The sequence below is a fragment of the Hemitrygon akajei genome, chromosome 21, assembly GCF_048418815.1.
Source record: "Hemitrygon akajei chromosome 21, sHemAka1.3, whole genome shotgun sequence".
In the NCBI taxonomy this organism is placed as follows: domain Eukaryota; kingdom Metazoa; phylum Chordata; class Chondrichthyes; order Myliobatiformes; family Dasyatidae; genus Hemitrygon; species Hemitrygon akajei.
In genome coordinates, this window is record NC_133144.1 from 51,158,338 (window position 1) to 51,176,664 (window position 18,327).

General features: G+C 39.3%; 1 protein-coding gene across 1 annotated transcript in view; it reads left to right on the forward strand.

The window, feature by feature from the left end:
* The window catches only part of LOC140714445 (heparan-alpha-glucosaminide N-acetyltransferase), a 366,646-nt gene that overhangs the window by 130,663 nt on the left and 217,656 nt on the right, over positions 1–18,327 (forward strand). Inside the window, exons 5-6 of the mRNA XM_073025743.1 lie at positions 5,428–5,497; positions 9,651–9,714. Coding sequence (XP_072881844.1) covers positions 5,428–5,497; positions 9,651–9,714 — 134 coding nt within the window. The remainder of the gene's footprint in view (positions 1–5,427; positions 5,498–9,650; positions 9,715–18,327) is intronic.

The following is an 18,327-nucleotide window of genomic DNA, read 5'->3' on the forward strand; positions in this document are numbered from 1 at the left end:
TGCACAATACAGTATATCCATATACATAATAGATAGTGAGAGTCACCAACAAATTGTGCTCAAGCATAATGTGGCTTTGGTAAGAAGAGAAATAAAAAAAATTTATTAATTTAAAGGGTGTGGGCTTTGCAGTCTGAACTAGCATTTAATTGCTTGTCCCTTGTTACCCTTGAGAAAGCAATGGTGAAATGTCTTCATCTGCTGCAGTTCTTAAGGTGTAAGCATGACCACAATCTTGTTAAGGAGATAGTCCAGGATTTTGCCTCAATAACGATAAAAGAACAGGAAAAACTCAAGATGGAAGACAATGTCCAAATGGTGGTGTTCCATGCTTTTACTGCCTTTGTTCTTTCTGTTGGTAGATGTCAGGCATTTGGAAGGTTCTGTATTCAACAATGTCTTTCTTATATCATGGAAAGGAGATTCTGTTTAACACCTTCCTTCCACCTAAGACCAATTATGAGCTATCAAGAGTGGAAACAGAAAATCCTGGAAATACTCACAGGTCGAGCAGTAACAGTGGAGAGAAAAATAGAGTTAGCCTTTTAGATTGATGGCCTATTGTCAGGACTGATGACTTACTTACATCGTAATTGATGCTAAGTCTTGAAGATTTGATGAAAGGACATCAGCCTGAAATGCTCACTCTGTTTTTCTCTCTTCTAGGTTACTGCCAGGCATGCTGATTATTTCTAGTATTTTCATTTTTTTGGGCTTTTCTCATCTGCATTGCTTTTTGTTCTTATGAATTGTCTGGTACTCTCCGTGACAATGCTGCAAATTATAGACCAATATCTTGGCTGACTGCATATGTTAGATGCAGAGTCAGCTTCCTTAAGCTCTGCCAATAATGCTCAGAAAACCTGGCAAACATGATAGCTTTTATTGTTATCCAGCATTAGCTCTGATTAAATTGAGAAGTTATGTTGACAGCATAATACAGTATACATTCTGGAGCCAAAATAATGCAGGAGTTTTCATTTTTATAGATTGAAATTATTACTTAAATAATTTAACAATCCATATCAAATGACTTAAACATTTGTTGGTGTTTGGAGTGAAAGGAGACGGAAGGTGTCACTTGGTAAATTAGGCTAGATATTTTAAAGTTTTGGGAGAGTACCCATTCTTGAGCATCAAGTTGCCATGCCCACATCCTTTGCAAGTTTCAGGGGTTGGGGGGGGGGGGGGGTTAAACCATTTTTGTCTTCTAGCTGGATTGAACTCATTGCTTACTTAATCAGTAAAATTATAGCAAAGTTTTGTTAAATTGCAGTTGGCAAAGTTTCATTGCTACTTCGTAAAGCAACATTAAGGTCACTGACTTTAATCCAACAGTCTTTGTTTGTCTTTCTTATCCATTTCATAATGATATATTGGGAAATATCGGTACAAAATATAACTACACTTCTGTGTGGGTAATTGTGTGCCTAAATTAAATTAGTGACAGGCAGAATATTTCAAGTATCCAATTGAGTCTAGAAGAGCCAGGAGATAAGTAAAAGTTTAAGCTTCAGAAAAGTTTGATTTGATGACCAGCTTAAAAAAGCATGTATCAAAAAATAAAAATGCCAGAACTAGGAACAACTATGCCCCTCATTTGGGCTCCTCCATTCAATTGGATCATAGCCAATCTGCTGTTTCCTGCCTACTGTCAAGTTTCCAGATTGTTTAATGTTATTTTCAGGACAGAAGTGTAAATGAGAACAAAATAATGAATATTTAATTAATAATTAATTGTGCTGGATCTGATGCAGCACAAAAACACAGTGCAATAAGATAAATGACACAATAATAAAAAAATCATAATAAATATAAGTACATCAGACAGCTTACATACAGATTGATTGTATGACCATAAAATGATGTTAGGCACAGGAGTGTTCGTACTTAAGACAACTCTGACAGGAATTGATAAAGTAGTGGTGGTGGAGTAAATGGAAGGATGGATTAATGGGTGGAGGTCCCATAAATGGTAACACTCTGATGGAACAAACATCTGCCTATCTTGGCCTTAAATAAATTTCATTGACACTACCTTTACAGCTCTGTAGGTAGAGACTTATAAAGATTCATGACTTTCTGACAAAAGAAGTTCTGTTTCAACTCTGATTTTGACATTTTTTCATTTGAGAGGTTTGAGGATTTTTAAGTGGAAGATCTCTTATTCTGAAACTGTCCCCCTTTTATAATATTCTGATAAGTGGCAACATTCTCTTGCATCTACTTTTACAATCCTCAGATTCTTAAACATTTCAATATGATCATGTTAATTTCAATGTTTCATTCTTTTAAATTCCAACAAGTACCGCTTTAAACTGCACAATCTCTCCTCATAAGATAAATCCTTAATCCTGAGAATAAACCTTCTATGAACTACCTTCATCACAATTAAGTCCATCCTTAAATAAAGAGATTAAAACTATAAGCACTGCTACAGTTGAGGTCTCATCAATATTCCTGTATAACTGTAGAAGGACTTCCTTGTTTTTATACTTCATCCACTTTGCAACATAGGTCAACATTCTATTTGCCTTCCTAACTCTGTTACAACTGTACAAGAATGTATGTATTATGTGTATGAGGAAGTTTAGCATTCTGCAGCCTAACCATTCTGTTTTTCTGCTCTTTCTACCCAGATACAGAACTTCCTAATCCTCTACATTATTTCCCCATCTGTGAAATTTTTGCCCACTCCCTCTACCTATCTATACCCCTTTGTAGACTCTTTACCTCCTTGTCACAATTTGCATTACTGCCTGATTTTGTATCATCAGCAAATTTAGCTGTAATGCATTTGGTTCCTTCGTCTAAATTATTCAAAGTCAAAAATCAAGCTTATTATCACACGCACAAGTATATGTAATTACAGGCACAATGTAAAACTTACTTGTAGCAACTTCACAGGGAAAATATAACTTATATTCAATTTTCCCGAGAAAGAACATAATTAGGAGTCCATTTTTCTACTAAGTGATCACAGTGTTGCTAAGCTGTGGCATTTAGGATTGCAGCAAATGGTTTGTGTGGAACCTGCGTGGTATGAAACTTCAGGCTTCTGCACCTCCTGCCAATGGTAGTTGTGAATTAATATAGATTGCAAATAACTGAGGACCCAGCACGGATCCCTGTGGCATGTATGTTATAGATTACCAAATTCATAATGGATAATTTAGACTGAATCTCTGTTTTATTAGTCAGTCAGTCATTTGACCACTTTAACATGTCACTCACAATGATCTTGCACTGTGCCATCTCATCAAATGCCTTCTGAAAATCCAAATTCACCACATATATCAGTTTCCCTTTATCCACTCTGCTTGTTACAAATTTTCAACAAATTTGAATAAATTTCCCAAACATTTTGCCTTTCGTAAAACTATGTTGAATGTGCTTGGTTGTACTGTGACTTGCTGTGCTCTGCTGATATTTCTTTAATAATGCATTCCAGCATTTCCCTGATGATAAATGTTGGGCTCATTGTTCTGTAGTTTCCTGCTTTCTGTCTCTGCTTTCATGAATGGATGTAATATATTAATGGTCAAATGCTTCCTTCCAGAATCAGGGGAATTTTAGAAAGTTATAACTAATATAATCATTTCCTCTGCAGCCTTTATTTTAATATCCAAGGAAGAAGGCTATATGAACCAGGGGACTTGTCAGGCCGTCGTCACATTAATTTGCTCAGTTCCTCTTCTCCAATGATAAATTCCTCCTTTCTTTTAGCTCACAGAACTTCTACTATTATTGGAACATTTTTAGCCTCCTATAACTTTTGACATTTTTCCCATTGACTTCATACACTCAGTAGCCATTTTATTAGGTATATCTGCTTGTTAATGCAAATATCTAATCAGCAAATCATGTGGCAGCAACTCAATGCATAAAAGCATGCAGACATGGTCAAGAGGTTCAGACCAAACATTGCAATGGGGAAGAACTGTGATCTGTGTGACTTTGACTGTGAAATAATTGTTGCTGCCAGGTGAGGTGGTTTGAGTATCTCAGAAACTGCAGATCTCCTGGGATTTTCACACAATATGGTCTCTAGAATTTGGAGAGAATGGTGAGAAAAACAAAAAGAACCATCGAGTGAGCATTAGTTCTGCGGGTGAAAATGCCTTCTTAATGAGAGAGGTCAGAGGAGAATGGCCAGATGGTTCAAGCTGACAGGAAGGCAACAGCAACTCAAGTAACCATACATTACAACAGTGGTGTGCAGAAGAGCGCACAGTACGTCAAACCTTAACAACAGCAGAAGACCATGAGGATACAGAAATACACTCAGTGACCACTTTATTAGGTATCTCCTGTTCCGAATAAAGTCACTCCTGAGTGTATATTCATGTCTTTGGTAGCTATGTAAAATAAAAACTGAAAATTTTGAGAAGAAGCAATGGTTTTAGCAGTAGCTATGAAATGGAAAGGAGTGTTGGTATTTGGATTGCAAGGTTTGAAGCATTTGAGTAAAAGCTACAGAGTATTCTCTTTGTATCAGCTGAATGAAGAAACAATAGAGCAGAACTCCCACTGAAGCACTCTTTAGACTGCTCTTGGGATATCATACAGGGTAGAGTTACAGGATAGATAACGGGATTGGAATAATTAATTCCTGGGAGATGTCATAAATTATGGTTGTGTTCTTGGAATTTAGGTTGAGTAGTGATTTGAATAACCTCTGTATATTTAATACAAAGATCAATATATATAATAGGAATCAAGAGATAAGGGTCATTAGGATATTCAGAATCAGAGTCAGGTTCATTTACAGTGAATTATATGATATGAAATTTGTTGTTTTGCAGCAGCAGTACAGTGCAAAGACATAAAATTACTATAAATTACAGAGTAAATATAGTGCAAGGAAATGGAATACTGTTATTCGTGGGCTCATAGTCTGGAAATCAGATGATGGAAGGGAAGGGTGGTTGAGTGTGGGAAGTGCTGAACTGGGACTAAGGTTAGCTATGGAGAAACTCAAAAGACCTACTCCTGTTTCAACTTATAAGTTCAAAAGGAAAAAGGGTGATAAACTATTTCCACTGACTGGGAATGTCGGATCTAAGGGACATAGACTGAAGATTAAAACCAGGACTTGTAGGAAACACCTCTACACGTGGCATTGGTGGAATCTTTGAACTTTCTTCTGAGACTCTCAGTTGATACCAGGCCATGTTAATATAAAGACTTTGTTAGACAAGGTATTCAGGGGTATGGTAAAGAATGGGGGTTGAGAAGGAAATTAAGTTAAATCTCAGGTCAGCCAGAATCTTATTAAACAGTACTATAAGCTGGAGAGGCTGAATGGGCTATTGTTGTTCCAATATTTCTAACAGTGCCCAACTGTTGAATTCTTGACAGTTAATTAAAATGACTATTGCAGACATCACTAAAGAAATTGACATTTTCTTCCTTTTTCATCCACAGCTATTGCTGTTGCAGTTACTGTCATCATTGGACTGATTTTTATTTATGTAGCAGGATGTTACGTGTACAGGTAACACTTTTTTGTCCTTATAGATTAAATATATTTAGAATTATAAATATTGCAGCAGCAGCCATGAGTGCTGGACAATTAAGTGACCTATGATGGCATTGGACAGATTGCAAATTAGGCTTTTTGATTTGCAAATCAAGGGGTATGCAGACGTTGATTTCTGAAGCTACCTTACCAAAGCTTAGTAGCTCAACTGTGATTGATGTGGAAGTTCTAAGTTAGAGGTTGACGGACAGGGTTGCCTTCAATATTTCTGTTGGGGAATGTGGACCACTACCCCAGAAAAACCTAATAGAGTAACTCGTGAGAGAAACAAAGTTTACATGTTAACTATCAATCTCAAAACAGTGGATTAGAATGGTATTCATGAACCTTAGAGTATACTAGATGCAGCTACAAGGAAAGAATAAAGTAAGGTAACATAAGACCATAAAATATAGGAGCAGAACTAGGCTTTTTGGCTCATCGAGCCTGCTCTGCCATTCTATCATGGCTGATCCATTTTCCCTCTCAGCACCAATCTTCTGCCTTCCTCCTGTATCCCTTCATGGCCTGACAAATTATGAATCTATCAACCTCTACCTTAAATATACATAAACACTTGGCCTCCACAGCAGCTTGTGGCAATGAATTTCACAGATTCACCACTCTCTGGCTAAAGAAATTCCTCCTCACCTCTGTTCTGAAAAGACACACCTCAATTCTGAGGCAGTGTCCTCCAGTCTTAGACTCTCGCACAATAGGAAATAATCTCTCCACATCTACTCTATCAAGGCCTTTCAACATTCGATAAGTTTCAGTTAGGTCACTTCTCATTCTTCTGAATTCTAGTGAATACAGGCCCAGAGCCATCAAATGCTCTTCATATGACAAGTCGTTCAGTCCTGGAATAATTTTCGTGAATCTCCTTTGAACCCTCTTCAGTTTCAGCACATCCTTTCTAAGATAAGGGGCCTAAAACTGCTCAAGGTACCTCAATTGAGGCCTCACCAGTGCTTTACAAAGTCTTGATACTACCGTATATCCTTGCTTTAATATTCTAATCCTCTTGAAATGATTGCTAATAAAATGATTTGCCCTACGCACCACAGACTCAACCTACAAATTAACCTACAGGGAATCCTGCATGAGGACTCCCAAGTCTCTTTGCACCTTAGAGTTTTGTATTTTCTCTCTATTTAGAAAATAGTCAACCTTTTCATTTCTTCTAGTAAAGTGCATGACCATATACTTCCTGACATGGTATTCCATCTGCCATTTTTTTGCTCATTCTCTTAAGCTATCTAAGTCCTTCTTTAGGCACCCAAAACATTCATTCCCTCCATTACCAGTGCAGAGTGGCTACAGAGCATGCTGTTGACAAAAGGCAATGCAGTTACTCTCTCGGGGTACTGAGAGGACATCTGCCAATCCATGACATTTGCACCAGGAAGGTGAAGAGCAGCATACAAATCGGAACACCACTACTTATAGGTGCCCCTCCAAGTCAAACACTGTGTTGATTGTAAATATGTTAGTGACCCTGTATTGACATGGACCTAAGTCTTGCAATACTCTGCCCAACAGTATTGTGGGAGTATCTTCACTAAGATCAGAATCAGGTTTATTATCACCGGCATGTGACGTGAAATTTGTTAACTTAGCAACAGCAATTCAATGCAATATATGCTCTAGCAGAGAAAAAAAGATAATAATAATAAATAAAATAATAATTATTATTAATAAATAAACAAGTAAATCGATTATGTATTTTGAATAGATTTTTTAAAATGCAAAAACAGAAATACTGTATATGAAAAATAAATGAGGTGGTGCTCATGGATTCAATGTCCATTTAGGAATCGGATGGCAGAGGGGAAGAAGCTGTTCCTGAATTGCTGAGTGGGTGTCTTGAGGCTTCTGTATCCCCTACCTGATGGTAACAGTGAGAAAAGGGCATGCCTTGGGTGCTGGAGGTCCTTAATCATGGACACTGCCTTTCTGAGACACCACTCCCTGAAGATATCCTGGTTACTTTGTAGGCTAGTAGCCAAGATGGAGCTGACTAGATTTACAACCTCCTGCAGCTTCTTTCGGTCCTGTGCAGTAGTCCCTCCATACCAAACAGTGATGCAGCCTGTCAGAATGCTCTCCATGGCACAACTATAGCAGTTTTTAAGTGTATTTGTTGACGTGCCAAACCTCTTCAAACTCCTGATAAAGTATAGCTGCTGTCTTGCCTTCTTTATGACTACATCAATATGTTGGGACCAGGTTAGATCCTCAGAGATCTTGATACCCAGGAACTTGAAGCTGCTCACTCCACGTCTCAACAATATATAGAAGGCCACACCGGGAGCACCGGATTGGGTTTAAAGATGTGTCTTATTCATATATTTACAGTGCCCTTTTTAACAAGAGCTTAAGCAAGTATGAGAAGCCTTTTCCCCAGATTTGTTGTGGAGGTGTTAGCTGATGTGCAATGTCTCCATGTCGAAATATTAAAAGAGACTTGTATTTCTGCCTCTGTTCTTGCCTTCACGCTTTGTGATATGTTGTCCCTTCTTATATTGCAAAGCAGTCTCTGATTGACTCCTACCGAAGTTATCAGCAATTTTTAATGGTGGAAAATGGATAGGATAATGCATTCAGAAAATTCACTTTGTCAGAATGTTGAATATATTTGGTTCTGTATTTTGATAGTTGAAAGGACTCTTGGGAGGAGATGCCAGTGGTTATACTAAGGCTGTCGTGTGCATGTGGCAGTTTGGTAGGCTGTAAGAAAACCCTGCTCTGCTTTGCATTAGCTTACTTGAGACTCTGGCACAAAAATAATGTTGCCTATTTTCATTAAGATGAGTGCTTGAGATGCTTTATTTTATCTAAAATAAGGCAATATAACTGCTGTCTAAATGTAGCCCTTTGGTCACTGTAAAATTATAAAGAATTTTCTTGTCAAATGCCCTTTGCTACAACTGTTTTGAAAATCCTTGCTTTGTTTCAACCCTAGAGAGTGTTGCTTTTGTGTTCAGCATTTAGAACAACCAGTGTAGTGTATAATTGTGCAGCCCACTTGATTATACAGTGTTCACTTAGCTGGGTGATTTAATGACCCTGCCTTTCATTTCCCCAAATCTCTTAATTGTTTATTTTGATGGGGCCATTAAATTTATTGGCAAAAATGCACTTCAATTACTTAGGTGTCAAAAGCATTCAATCTAACCTGTAAAATTATGCATTGGTGATTTTACATTTCTGTAATAAATCTGTCCAGTCAGTAATCCATTTGTACCTACCCATTCTGCATCCTGCCACCAGAGACTCACACATTTACTGCTAACAAGGCAGTCCTTAGCACCTATGCCCATGGTGCATTTGCACACCAGATATTTGGTCCTGTATTGTGTTAATCTCTGTCTAATGGATAACTTATGCACAATTGTACATTCTATCTCTAACTACCATCAGCAGTGAACTTCCCTTTCTCTATCTCCTGTGTGAGTACACACACACACACACACACACACACACACACACACACACACACACACACACACACACACACACACACACACACACACACACACACACACACACACACACACACACACACACACACACACACACACACACCATATAAGCATGTTCCCCCATTCCATGCTTTTCCTCCCAGTATTCCCTCAAATTCATCCGATTTTAGTAACTTTTTGTGACTTCCTTTCTTCCTTTTTCAGACTTTTAATGGAAGGTTATTCTTCTTATTCCCAGTTTGTAGCCACAAACTCATGGACTAAAGGTGTGGTCATAGGTTAAGGGTGAAAGGTGAAATGTTTAAGGGTAACAGGAGGGAGAACCTTCTTCACTCAGAGGGTGGTGAGAGTGTGGAACAAGCTGCCAGAGGAATTGCTGGATGTGGGTTTGATTATAACATTTAAGAGAAATATTGATAGATGCATGGATGGGAGGGGTATGGAGGGCTGTGATCCGAATGCAGGTAGAGGGAATAGGCAGAATAGTAGTTTGGGATGGACTAGATGTGCCGAAAGACCTATTCTATGACTCTATGACTCATGAGAAAGTATTTTCTGCTTCACCTCCTTCTTTAAAACTATATAAAAAATCTCATCTTCTGCAGGTACAAAATAATTTCTTAGAAAGGTTGTGCTTTTTGCAGGATGAAGTGCACCCAGAGGTCTGTGCAGCAACTCCTTGGGACACCAGCTCATAGCGCCAGCACAGTAAGTACTGAACCCTCCAGCTGTATGTGCTGCTTGGGAGCAGGCTAGATAATGGAGAGTGAAAACTGCTTTTCCTCTGGTTCCACTCTGACACTCATAAAGAATGTTGTTAACATATACAAAGTCCTTCTCTGCATTAAAACACATTACACTCTATCCCTGCATTACAAACACCTGACTTGGAACCCTCGTTAGCTTTCCTATAATATCATTAAATTCAAAAGTCCAACATATGTTTGCTCCTATGAACAGCAGAACTGGCTTCCTCTCTTTCTCCATTTTTAGTTTTTTCCCTTTATTATCAGTCTTGAAAGTGTTTTTGATTCCTTTCATTGCAATACTGTGGAGGTATGTTTCCCATAAAAAGAGCTTTTATGTACTTTCCAAATTATGGTCAAAATCAAGTTAAGGACGTATATAAAAATTGAGCCTCTTTATGGGTGTAAGAAAATCAATGCACTATTTAATTGCATTATGAGGCAATATGGGAATGGTGGACCTGATTTAGTTTCAGTCCAGATGGCATGGAAGCAATATTCAAGCATGTGCTGGAAGCATTAGAAATAAGAATCCTGGTCAATTTGCACAGTCGTTATATAATGTAGCTGTTAGCATAATGCTATTACAGAGCTAGCGACCCTGGTTCAATTCCTGCTGCTGTCTGTGAGGAGTTTGTACATTCTCCCTATGACCGGATGGATTTCCTCCAAGCACTCCAGTTTCCTTCCACATTCCAAAGACATATGGGCTAGTAGTCTAATTGATCACATATTTGTAGTTGGGCAGAAGGACCTGTTACAGTGCTGTATCTGTAAATATAAATCAATCAATCATGCTTTAAATTCTTGTTAGAAGCAAGGTCATATGATGTGGGCACCACTTTGTATTTGGGACTGTCAATTCAGTGAGTTGGGATTCTTCGGGGCAGATTTGTCTTCATATAGCAAATTAGTGATGGGGACAAGCATCTGGACCTCAGTGGCTGATAAACATTGTGTATTCATTGGGGAGCATCGTGTTGGTCAGGATCTATTAGCAATAAAGAACTTAAGTTCTTATCTTAAAGCAAAGTGATGTCAGGATGAAAAGAATTGCTCTTTCAGCCTAGGCAGAGGCAGATACTGTAAGTAATACAGGTGCTGGCCTGCTTTTGCCGCTAAAGGCCTACTACTGCAGTTCAAGTCCTCACTGTTGATGAAGAGCACATTCACATTAGTGCATAGAGAATCTCAAATGGTATATTTGCTTAAACACACTGCATGTAATAACAGTTAGCCTAATTTTGCCTGATTTGTTAATAAATCAAGATAAGGATGATGCAATGGTGTCAATTGTTGTTAACCAGTTCTCTAGATTCTGTTTCCCGATCTATCTGGCAGCATACATAACAATGACTGATAATGATAATTAGTCAAGAATACACCAACATTTTAAAATACTTTCAAATTGCAAGTGCTCTGACTTGGCAGAGTAGGTTTCTATTTTTGAAGCACCATATCAGTCCCTTTAATAATATTTTAAAAAATAGCATCTTTGTGTTAATAAAATAACTTTTGCTGCAGGATTGGCTCTGTTCCTCAATCAATCTTTCTAATAACATTTCTTCTGTACATCAGGTCTCTGGCCATGTTAATCAATCATTCAATTCTCTTCTTCCTCATTGGTTATCTGCTTTATTCTCATTTTGATTTCAAATCAGAGTAGTAAATTTAAACTAGAGTTGCAGAGGGATGGGAACCAGAGTACCAGAACAGATGGTGGAGTGGTTGTGGAGTAAGATGTTGTTAAGCCGACATAGAATCAGAAATCAAAAGGTTGACACGAGTGAATCTGCAGATGCTGGAAATAAATAAAAAACACGAAATGCTGGCAGAACTCAGCAGGCCAGACAGCATCTATGGGAGGAGGTAATAACGACGTTTTGGGCCTGATATGTCGTTATTACCTTCTCCCATAGATGCTGTCTGGCCTGCTGAGTTCTGCCAGCATTTCGTGTTTTTTAATCAAAAGGTTGAGTGTGGTTTTGAGCTGCCTTTATTTCAATGCAAGGAGTATCATAGGAAAGGCAAAAGAGCTTAGGGCATGGATCAGCACGTGGAATTATGACATTGTAGGAGTTAGAGAGACTTGGTTGCAGGAGGAGCAGGACTGGTAGCTCAGTGTTCTGGGGTCCCTTTGTTTTAGATGTGATAGAGTGGGAGGGGTAAAAAAGGACAGGGGTGGCATTGTTAGTCAAGGAAAATCTCATGGCAGTGCTCAGACAGGACAGACTGGAGAGTTCGTCGAGTGAGACTTTATGGGGAATAAGAAAGGTCCGCTGGATTTAGAGGAGCAAATTTGTAGAGAGATTGCAGACTGCTGGAAGAAACATAAAGAGATAATAGGTGATTTTAACTTTCCATATAGTGACTGGGACTCCCATACCCTAGAAGGGTTGATTGGGAAAGTGCTTGTCAAAGGTGTTCAAGGAAGTTTCCTTAATCAGTACATGGAAGTCCCAGTGACTGAGAGTATGATACTAGATCTCCTGTTAACAAATAAGTCAGGGCCGATAACAGATGTTTGTGTAGGGGAACACTTTGCATCTAGTGATCATAATGCCATTAGTTTCAAGGTAATTATGGTAAAAGTTAGGTCTGGTCCCCAGGTTGAGATTCTAAATTGGAGAAAAGCCAATTTTGATGGTTACGGAATGGATCTGGCTAGTGTGGATTGGGATAGCAACATGCACACAATGCTGGAGGAACTCAGCATGTCTGGCAGCATCTATGCAAAAGAGTATAGTGGATATGTTGGGCCGAGACCCTTCATCAAGAATGGAGAAAAAAAGATGAGGATTCAGGGTAAGAAGGTGGGGGAGGGGAAGTATTAGGTGAAGCTGGGAGGGGGAGGGGTGAAATAAAGAGCTGGGAGGTTGATTGGTGAAAGAGATACAGGGCTGAAGAAGGGGAATCTGATTGGAGAGGACAGAAGGCCATGGAAGAAAGAAAAGGGGAGAGGAGCACCAGGGGGAGTTGATGGACAGGTAAGGAGATAAGGCGAGAGAAGGAAATGGGAATGGGGCTGGTGAAGGGGGGTGGCATTGCCAGAAGTTTGAGAAATCAATGTTCCTGCCATCAGGTAGGAGGCTACCCGGTTGCTCCTTCAGCCTGAGTGTGGTCTCATTGCAGCAGCAGGTGGTTTTCTGGCAAAGGTGTACTTGGTAAATGGGAGGCCTTCAAAAGTGAAATTTTGAGAGTACAGAGTTTGTATGCTCCTGACAGAATAAAAGGCAAGGAACCTTGGTTTTTGAGGGATATTGAGATCCTGGTTAAGAAAAAGATGGGGATGCACAGCAGGTATAGGCAGGAGAAACAAATGATATACTTGAGGAGTATAAGAAATGCAAGAAAACAGGAGGCAAGAGGTTGCTTTAGCGGATAAGGTGAAGGAGAATCCTAACAGCTTCTACAGATATATTATATGTTCTATAGGTGGTGGGATATATGGGAGGCAGGGTTGAAGGGTCAGCACAATATTGTGGGCTGAAGGGCCTGTACTGTGCTGTACTATTCTATGTTCTATGATAAATGAAAAGCAAAAGAATAGCAAGAGACAAAATTGGTCCTCTGGCAGATCAGAATGGTAATCCATGCTGGAGCCAAAACAGATGGAGGAGATCTTAAATACGTTGTTTTTGCATCTGTATTTACTCAGGAGATGGACACAGAGTCTATAGAAGTGAGGCAAAACAGCATCAACTTCATGGACCCTGTACAGATTACAGAGGAAGAGGTATTGCTGAGGATGTGAGGCAAATTAGGGTGGATAAACATTTAAAACATCCGTAGCCACAGCTGGGTGCCGGAGCATTGGAGGATAATATTGTTCAATTGTTTAAGAAAGGTTCTAAGACTAAGTCAGGAAATTATAGGCCAATAAGCCTGACATTAGTAGTGGGAAAGTTTTCTAATGGACTGGGCATACAGTGTAAGCATTTGTACAGACAGTGACTGATTAAGGATATTCAACATGGATTTGTGTGTAGTAGGTCTTATCTAACCAATCTCTTTTGAAAAGTTTTTCAAAAAAGTTATCAGGTAAGTCGATGAAGGCAAGGCAGTGGATGTTGCCTTCATTGATTTTAGCAAGGCCTGTGACAAGGTCCTGCATAGTAGGTTGGTCAAGAAGATTCAGTCACTTGGGATTCAAGATGAGGTAGGGAATTGGATTAGACATTGGCTTTGTGGGAGAAGCCAGAAAATGGTAGTAGATGGTTGCTTCCCTGAGTGGAACTCTGTGACTAGTAGAATGCCGCTGGGATCGGTGATGGGTCTGTTGTTTGTCATCTTTCAATGATCTGGATAAGAATGTGTTAAACTAGATCAGCAGATTTGTGGATGACACTAAGATTAGAGGAGTAATGGACAGCAAGGAAGGTTATCGGGGCTTACATGGGGATCTGGACCAGTTGGGAAAAATAAGCTGAAAAATGGTAAATGGAATTTAATGTAGACAAGTGTGAGGTGTTGCACTTTGGGATGATCAACCAAGACAGGTCTCACGTGGTGAGCAGTCAAGCACTGAGGAGTGTGGTAGAGAGAGGCACCTGGGAATACAGATCTATAATTCTTTGAAAGTAGTGTCACAGGTAGATAGGGTTGTAAAGAAAGCTTTTGGCACATTGGTCTTAATAAATCAATCCACTGAGTACAGGATTTGGAATGTTATGTTGAAATCATAAATGAAGTGTTCATGAGGCCTAATTTGGAGTATTATATGCAGTTCTGGTAACCTACCTACAAGAAAGTTATACTGTTAATAAGACTGAAAGAGTGCAGAGCGAATTTATAAGGATATTGCCGGGACTTGAGGACCTAAGTTGTAGGAAAAGGTTGAGTAGGTTTGATGCTCCATCAATAACTCTCTGAGACGTGAGACGAGATATAGGCTTTTATTGGCTGGAAGAAAGAACAAGCAGCAGCAATTGACCACCATACTACATCCTGGAGACTGAGGGGTGGGCTCAGGCTCCAATCGCCTTTATACCGGGGACTGTGGGAGGAGCCACGGTCAGTGGGAGGAGCCACAGGGGCAGGCAGCGGGGGGGGGGGGGGGGGCGTGTCCAGACAGGTATATGTAGTTCACCACAAGGTTAGGACTTTATTCTCTAAAATCTGGAAGATTGAGAGGAGATTTGATAGAGGTATACAAAATGAAGAGGGCAAATGGAAGCAAGCTTTTTCCACTGGGTGAGACTACAAATGGAGGTCATGGGCAAAGGGTGAAAGGTGAAATGTTTAAGGGAAACATGAAGGGGAATTTCTTCATTCACAGGGTTGTGAGAGTATGGAACAAGCTGTCAGCATAAGTGGTGGGTGCGGGTTCAATTTCAACACTTAAGAGAAATTTGATTGGTTACATGGATGGCTGGTATGGAGGGCTGCGGTCCAGGTGCAGGTCAACGGGACTAGGTAGATTAATGGTTTGGCATAGACTAGATGAGCTAAAGGACTGTTCCTGTGCTGTAGTGTTCTATGACTTTATGTCGCTATAAATTGGTTATTTTCTGCTTTTGCTATTTGTGACCTGGGTTGCCTGAAAACTTCATCCATAGTATTTAATATTCAAATAATAATAAACTAAATAAAAGAATTAATGAACATTGCCACCACTGTAGCTCTTAGGTGAAGTAGCTATTTAAAATCATAAAGTACAAAAGAAAATGATGTCAGTAGGACATGAGGCTTCGCTGCTTGTCCACTTGCCCCTATGTTGCATTGCCCTCTCACTGTGTGGCTTCATTCAATAACCAAGAGACCGTGGAATTCCCTCTAAGACAGATATGATATTTGTCAATTAAATAGTGCATCGATTTTCTTACACTCATAAAGAAAATGTTTAAAATATTAATGAATAAGATTGTTATCATATATTGATTGGAGATTATTGATTGAAAATTTCTGTGGGGTTGGTGGTTCAGCTGTCTAAAAAAGTATGGTGGTTGAGAAAGCGAAGGTTTGTAAATATGGAGAGCTGCCCTGTGACCTAAGTACTTAATCATTATATTTGTCAGTGCTTGACCTTGTGATTGCTTAAAGTTTGAACTGCTAGGGAGGTGAAATAGCTCCAGGCACAAACACGGCTACTGATCTTCAAACAGAAAGAGGTTAAGCTAGAGCAAGTTGAATTGCTAAAGCTCACTGCAAACACACATAACTATTAGTTATACTGGTTGCTTTGATAAAGTGCCTTTAAAGCAGTGTGATTTGATTGGAATGGCCTACCAGAAGACTATGTTTATATGAAGAAAGTACTATGAGGAAAAATAATAAAAGGAGATTTTAAACTGCATGTCTTTTAGGGAAGAAACAACGGTAACAATAAGCATGATATAATTTACTGAATGCTTTCCTGAAGGAGGATGAGCCAACAAAGCAGCAGATGATCTTAATTTTGCTTATGAGTAATGACAGAAAATAGCAGGCAGTCCGGCATGTAACATGATTGAACATCAATATTGGGTTTGAAGAGGAAACAGGAGGGTCACAAATTAGAGGTCAGGCTATAACAAAATGAATTTTTGAAGATGTAAGCAAGGATTTGGCTGAAACTGCAAGAGAGAATTTACCAGCTGTACAAACTATAGACCATATTAGGAATTTGTCAAGAAAGTAATTGCTGGATTACAAATCCCTAAACTATAAAAAGGACAACTGAACCAATGAACTCACTTTCAGATAGGGAGACAGATTCTGGAAAGGTATAATAATAACAGGTTGGTGTGGTGGGAGATTTTAATTTCTCAGATATTGATGGCATCTCCCTAGAGCAAGGGGTTTAGCTGGGGTGGAGTTTGTTAGATGTGTTCAGGAAGGTTTCCTGACACAATATGTAGATAAGCCTACAAGAGGAGAGGCTGTACTTGATCTGGTGTTGGGAAACAAACCTGGTCAGGTGTCAGGTCTCTCAGTGGGAGAGCGTTTTGGAGATAGTGATCACAATTCAATCTTCTTTACCATAGCATTGGAGAGGGATGGGAATAGACCAGTTAGGGAAGTGTTTAATCGGAGTAAGGAGAAATATTAAGCTATCAGGCAGGAACTTGGAAGCATAAATTTGGAACAGATATTCTCAGGGAAATGTACAGCAGAAATGTGGCAAAAGTTTAGGGGATATTTGCATGGTGTTCTACAGAGGTACATTCCAATGAGACAGGGAAAGGATGATAGCGCACAGGAATTGTGGTACAGGATACAGGCTGTTGAAAATCTAGTCAAGAAGTAAAGAAAAGCTCATGAAAGGTTCAAAAAACTAGGTAATGATAGAGATCTAGAAGATTATAAGGCTAGCAGGAAGGAGCTTAAGAAGGAAATTAGGAGAGCCAGAAGGGGCCGTGAGAAGGCCTTGGTGAGCAGGATTAAGGAAAACTCTAAGTATGTGAAGAGCAAGAAGATAAGACATGAGAGAATAAGACTAATCAAGTGTGACAGTGGAAAAGTGTGTATGGAACCAGAGGAGATAGCAGAGGTACTTAATGAATGCTTTGCTTCAGTATCCACTACGGAAAAGGATCTTGATGATTGGAGGGATGATTTACAGCACATTGAAAAGCTTGAGAATATAGACATAAAAGAAAGAGGATGTGGTGGAACTTTTGGAACGCATCAAGTTGGATAAGTCTCCGGAGCCGGACGAGATGTTCCCCAGGCTACTTTGGGAAGCGAGGGAGGAGATTGCTGAGCCTCTGGCAATGATCTTTGCATCATCACTGAGGACAGGAGAGGTTCTAGAGGGTTGGAAGGTTGCAGATGTTGTTCCCTTATTCAAGAAAGGGAGTAGAGATAGCCCAGGAAATTATAGACCAGTGAGTCGGATATGATGGGGTCTCTTAAAAGACTCCTGGATAGGTACATGGAGCTTAGAAAAATAGAGGGCTATGGGAAACACTTGGTAATTTCTAAGGTAAGGACATGTTCGGCACAGCTTTGTGGGCTGAAGGGCTTGTGTTGTGCTGTAGGTTTTCTATCTTTTTCTATGTTTTTATGTTTTAACTTAAGCTTTAATGTTACCATTATGTAACAACATAATGTAACAGTCATGTAACAACATGAAGGCAAAGAACTGTGGTGGCAATTAAAGCTGGACAGAACCAAAATAGGAAGGGTAAAGATGTAGCACAAACATGGTAAATAAAGGAACCTTGAATGTAACAACAATGGTAATAATAGAGGGTAAAGTAAATGCTTAGCTTTGATCATCACAGTGATATAAGGATGAAATATCAGATAGAGTGGGGAGTGGAGTGATTAGTGATTGAAGTGGTGGATGGAGGACCTTTGGTTAAGAGAGTGGTTGGAGATACGTAACTGAGTGACAAGACAGAAAGAATATTCTGAATTGTGAATGATGTCAAACAATATAGTAGTTCATGGATTGGGAGTGAAAGGGAAATGTGTGAAATATTCCACATAAAATGGACTCAGATATGTGTTACAGTATTTCTTGTAGCAGGAAGCATTGTATTCATAACTTAGGAATGGACTTTGTCAAAATTATTGGCCACCAAATTTTTCTTGAATGTCAAAGATGTAAGAGACAAAATTGTAATCAGTCAACTAAAATGTATTGTCG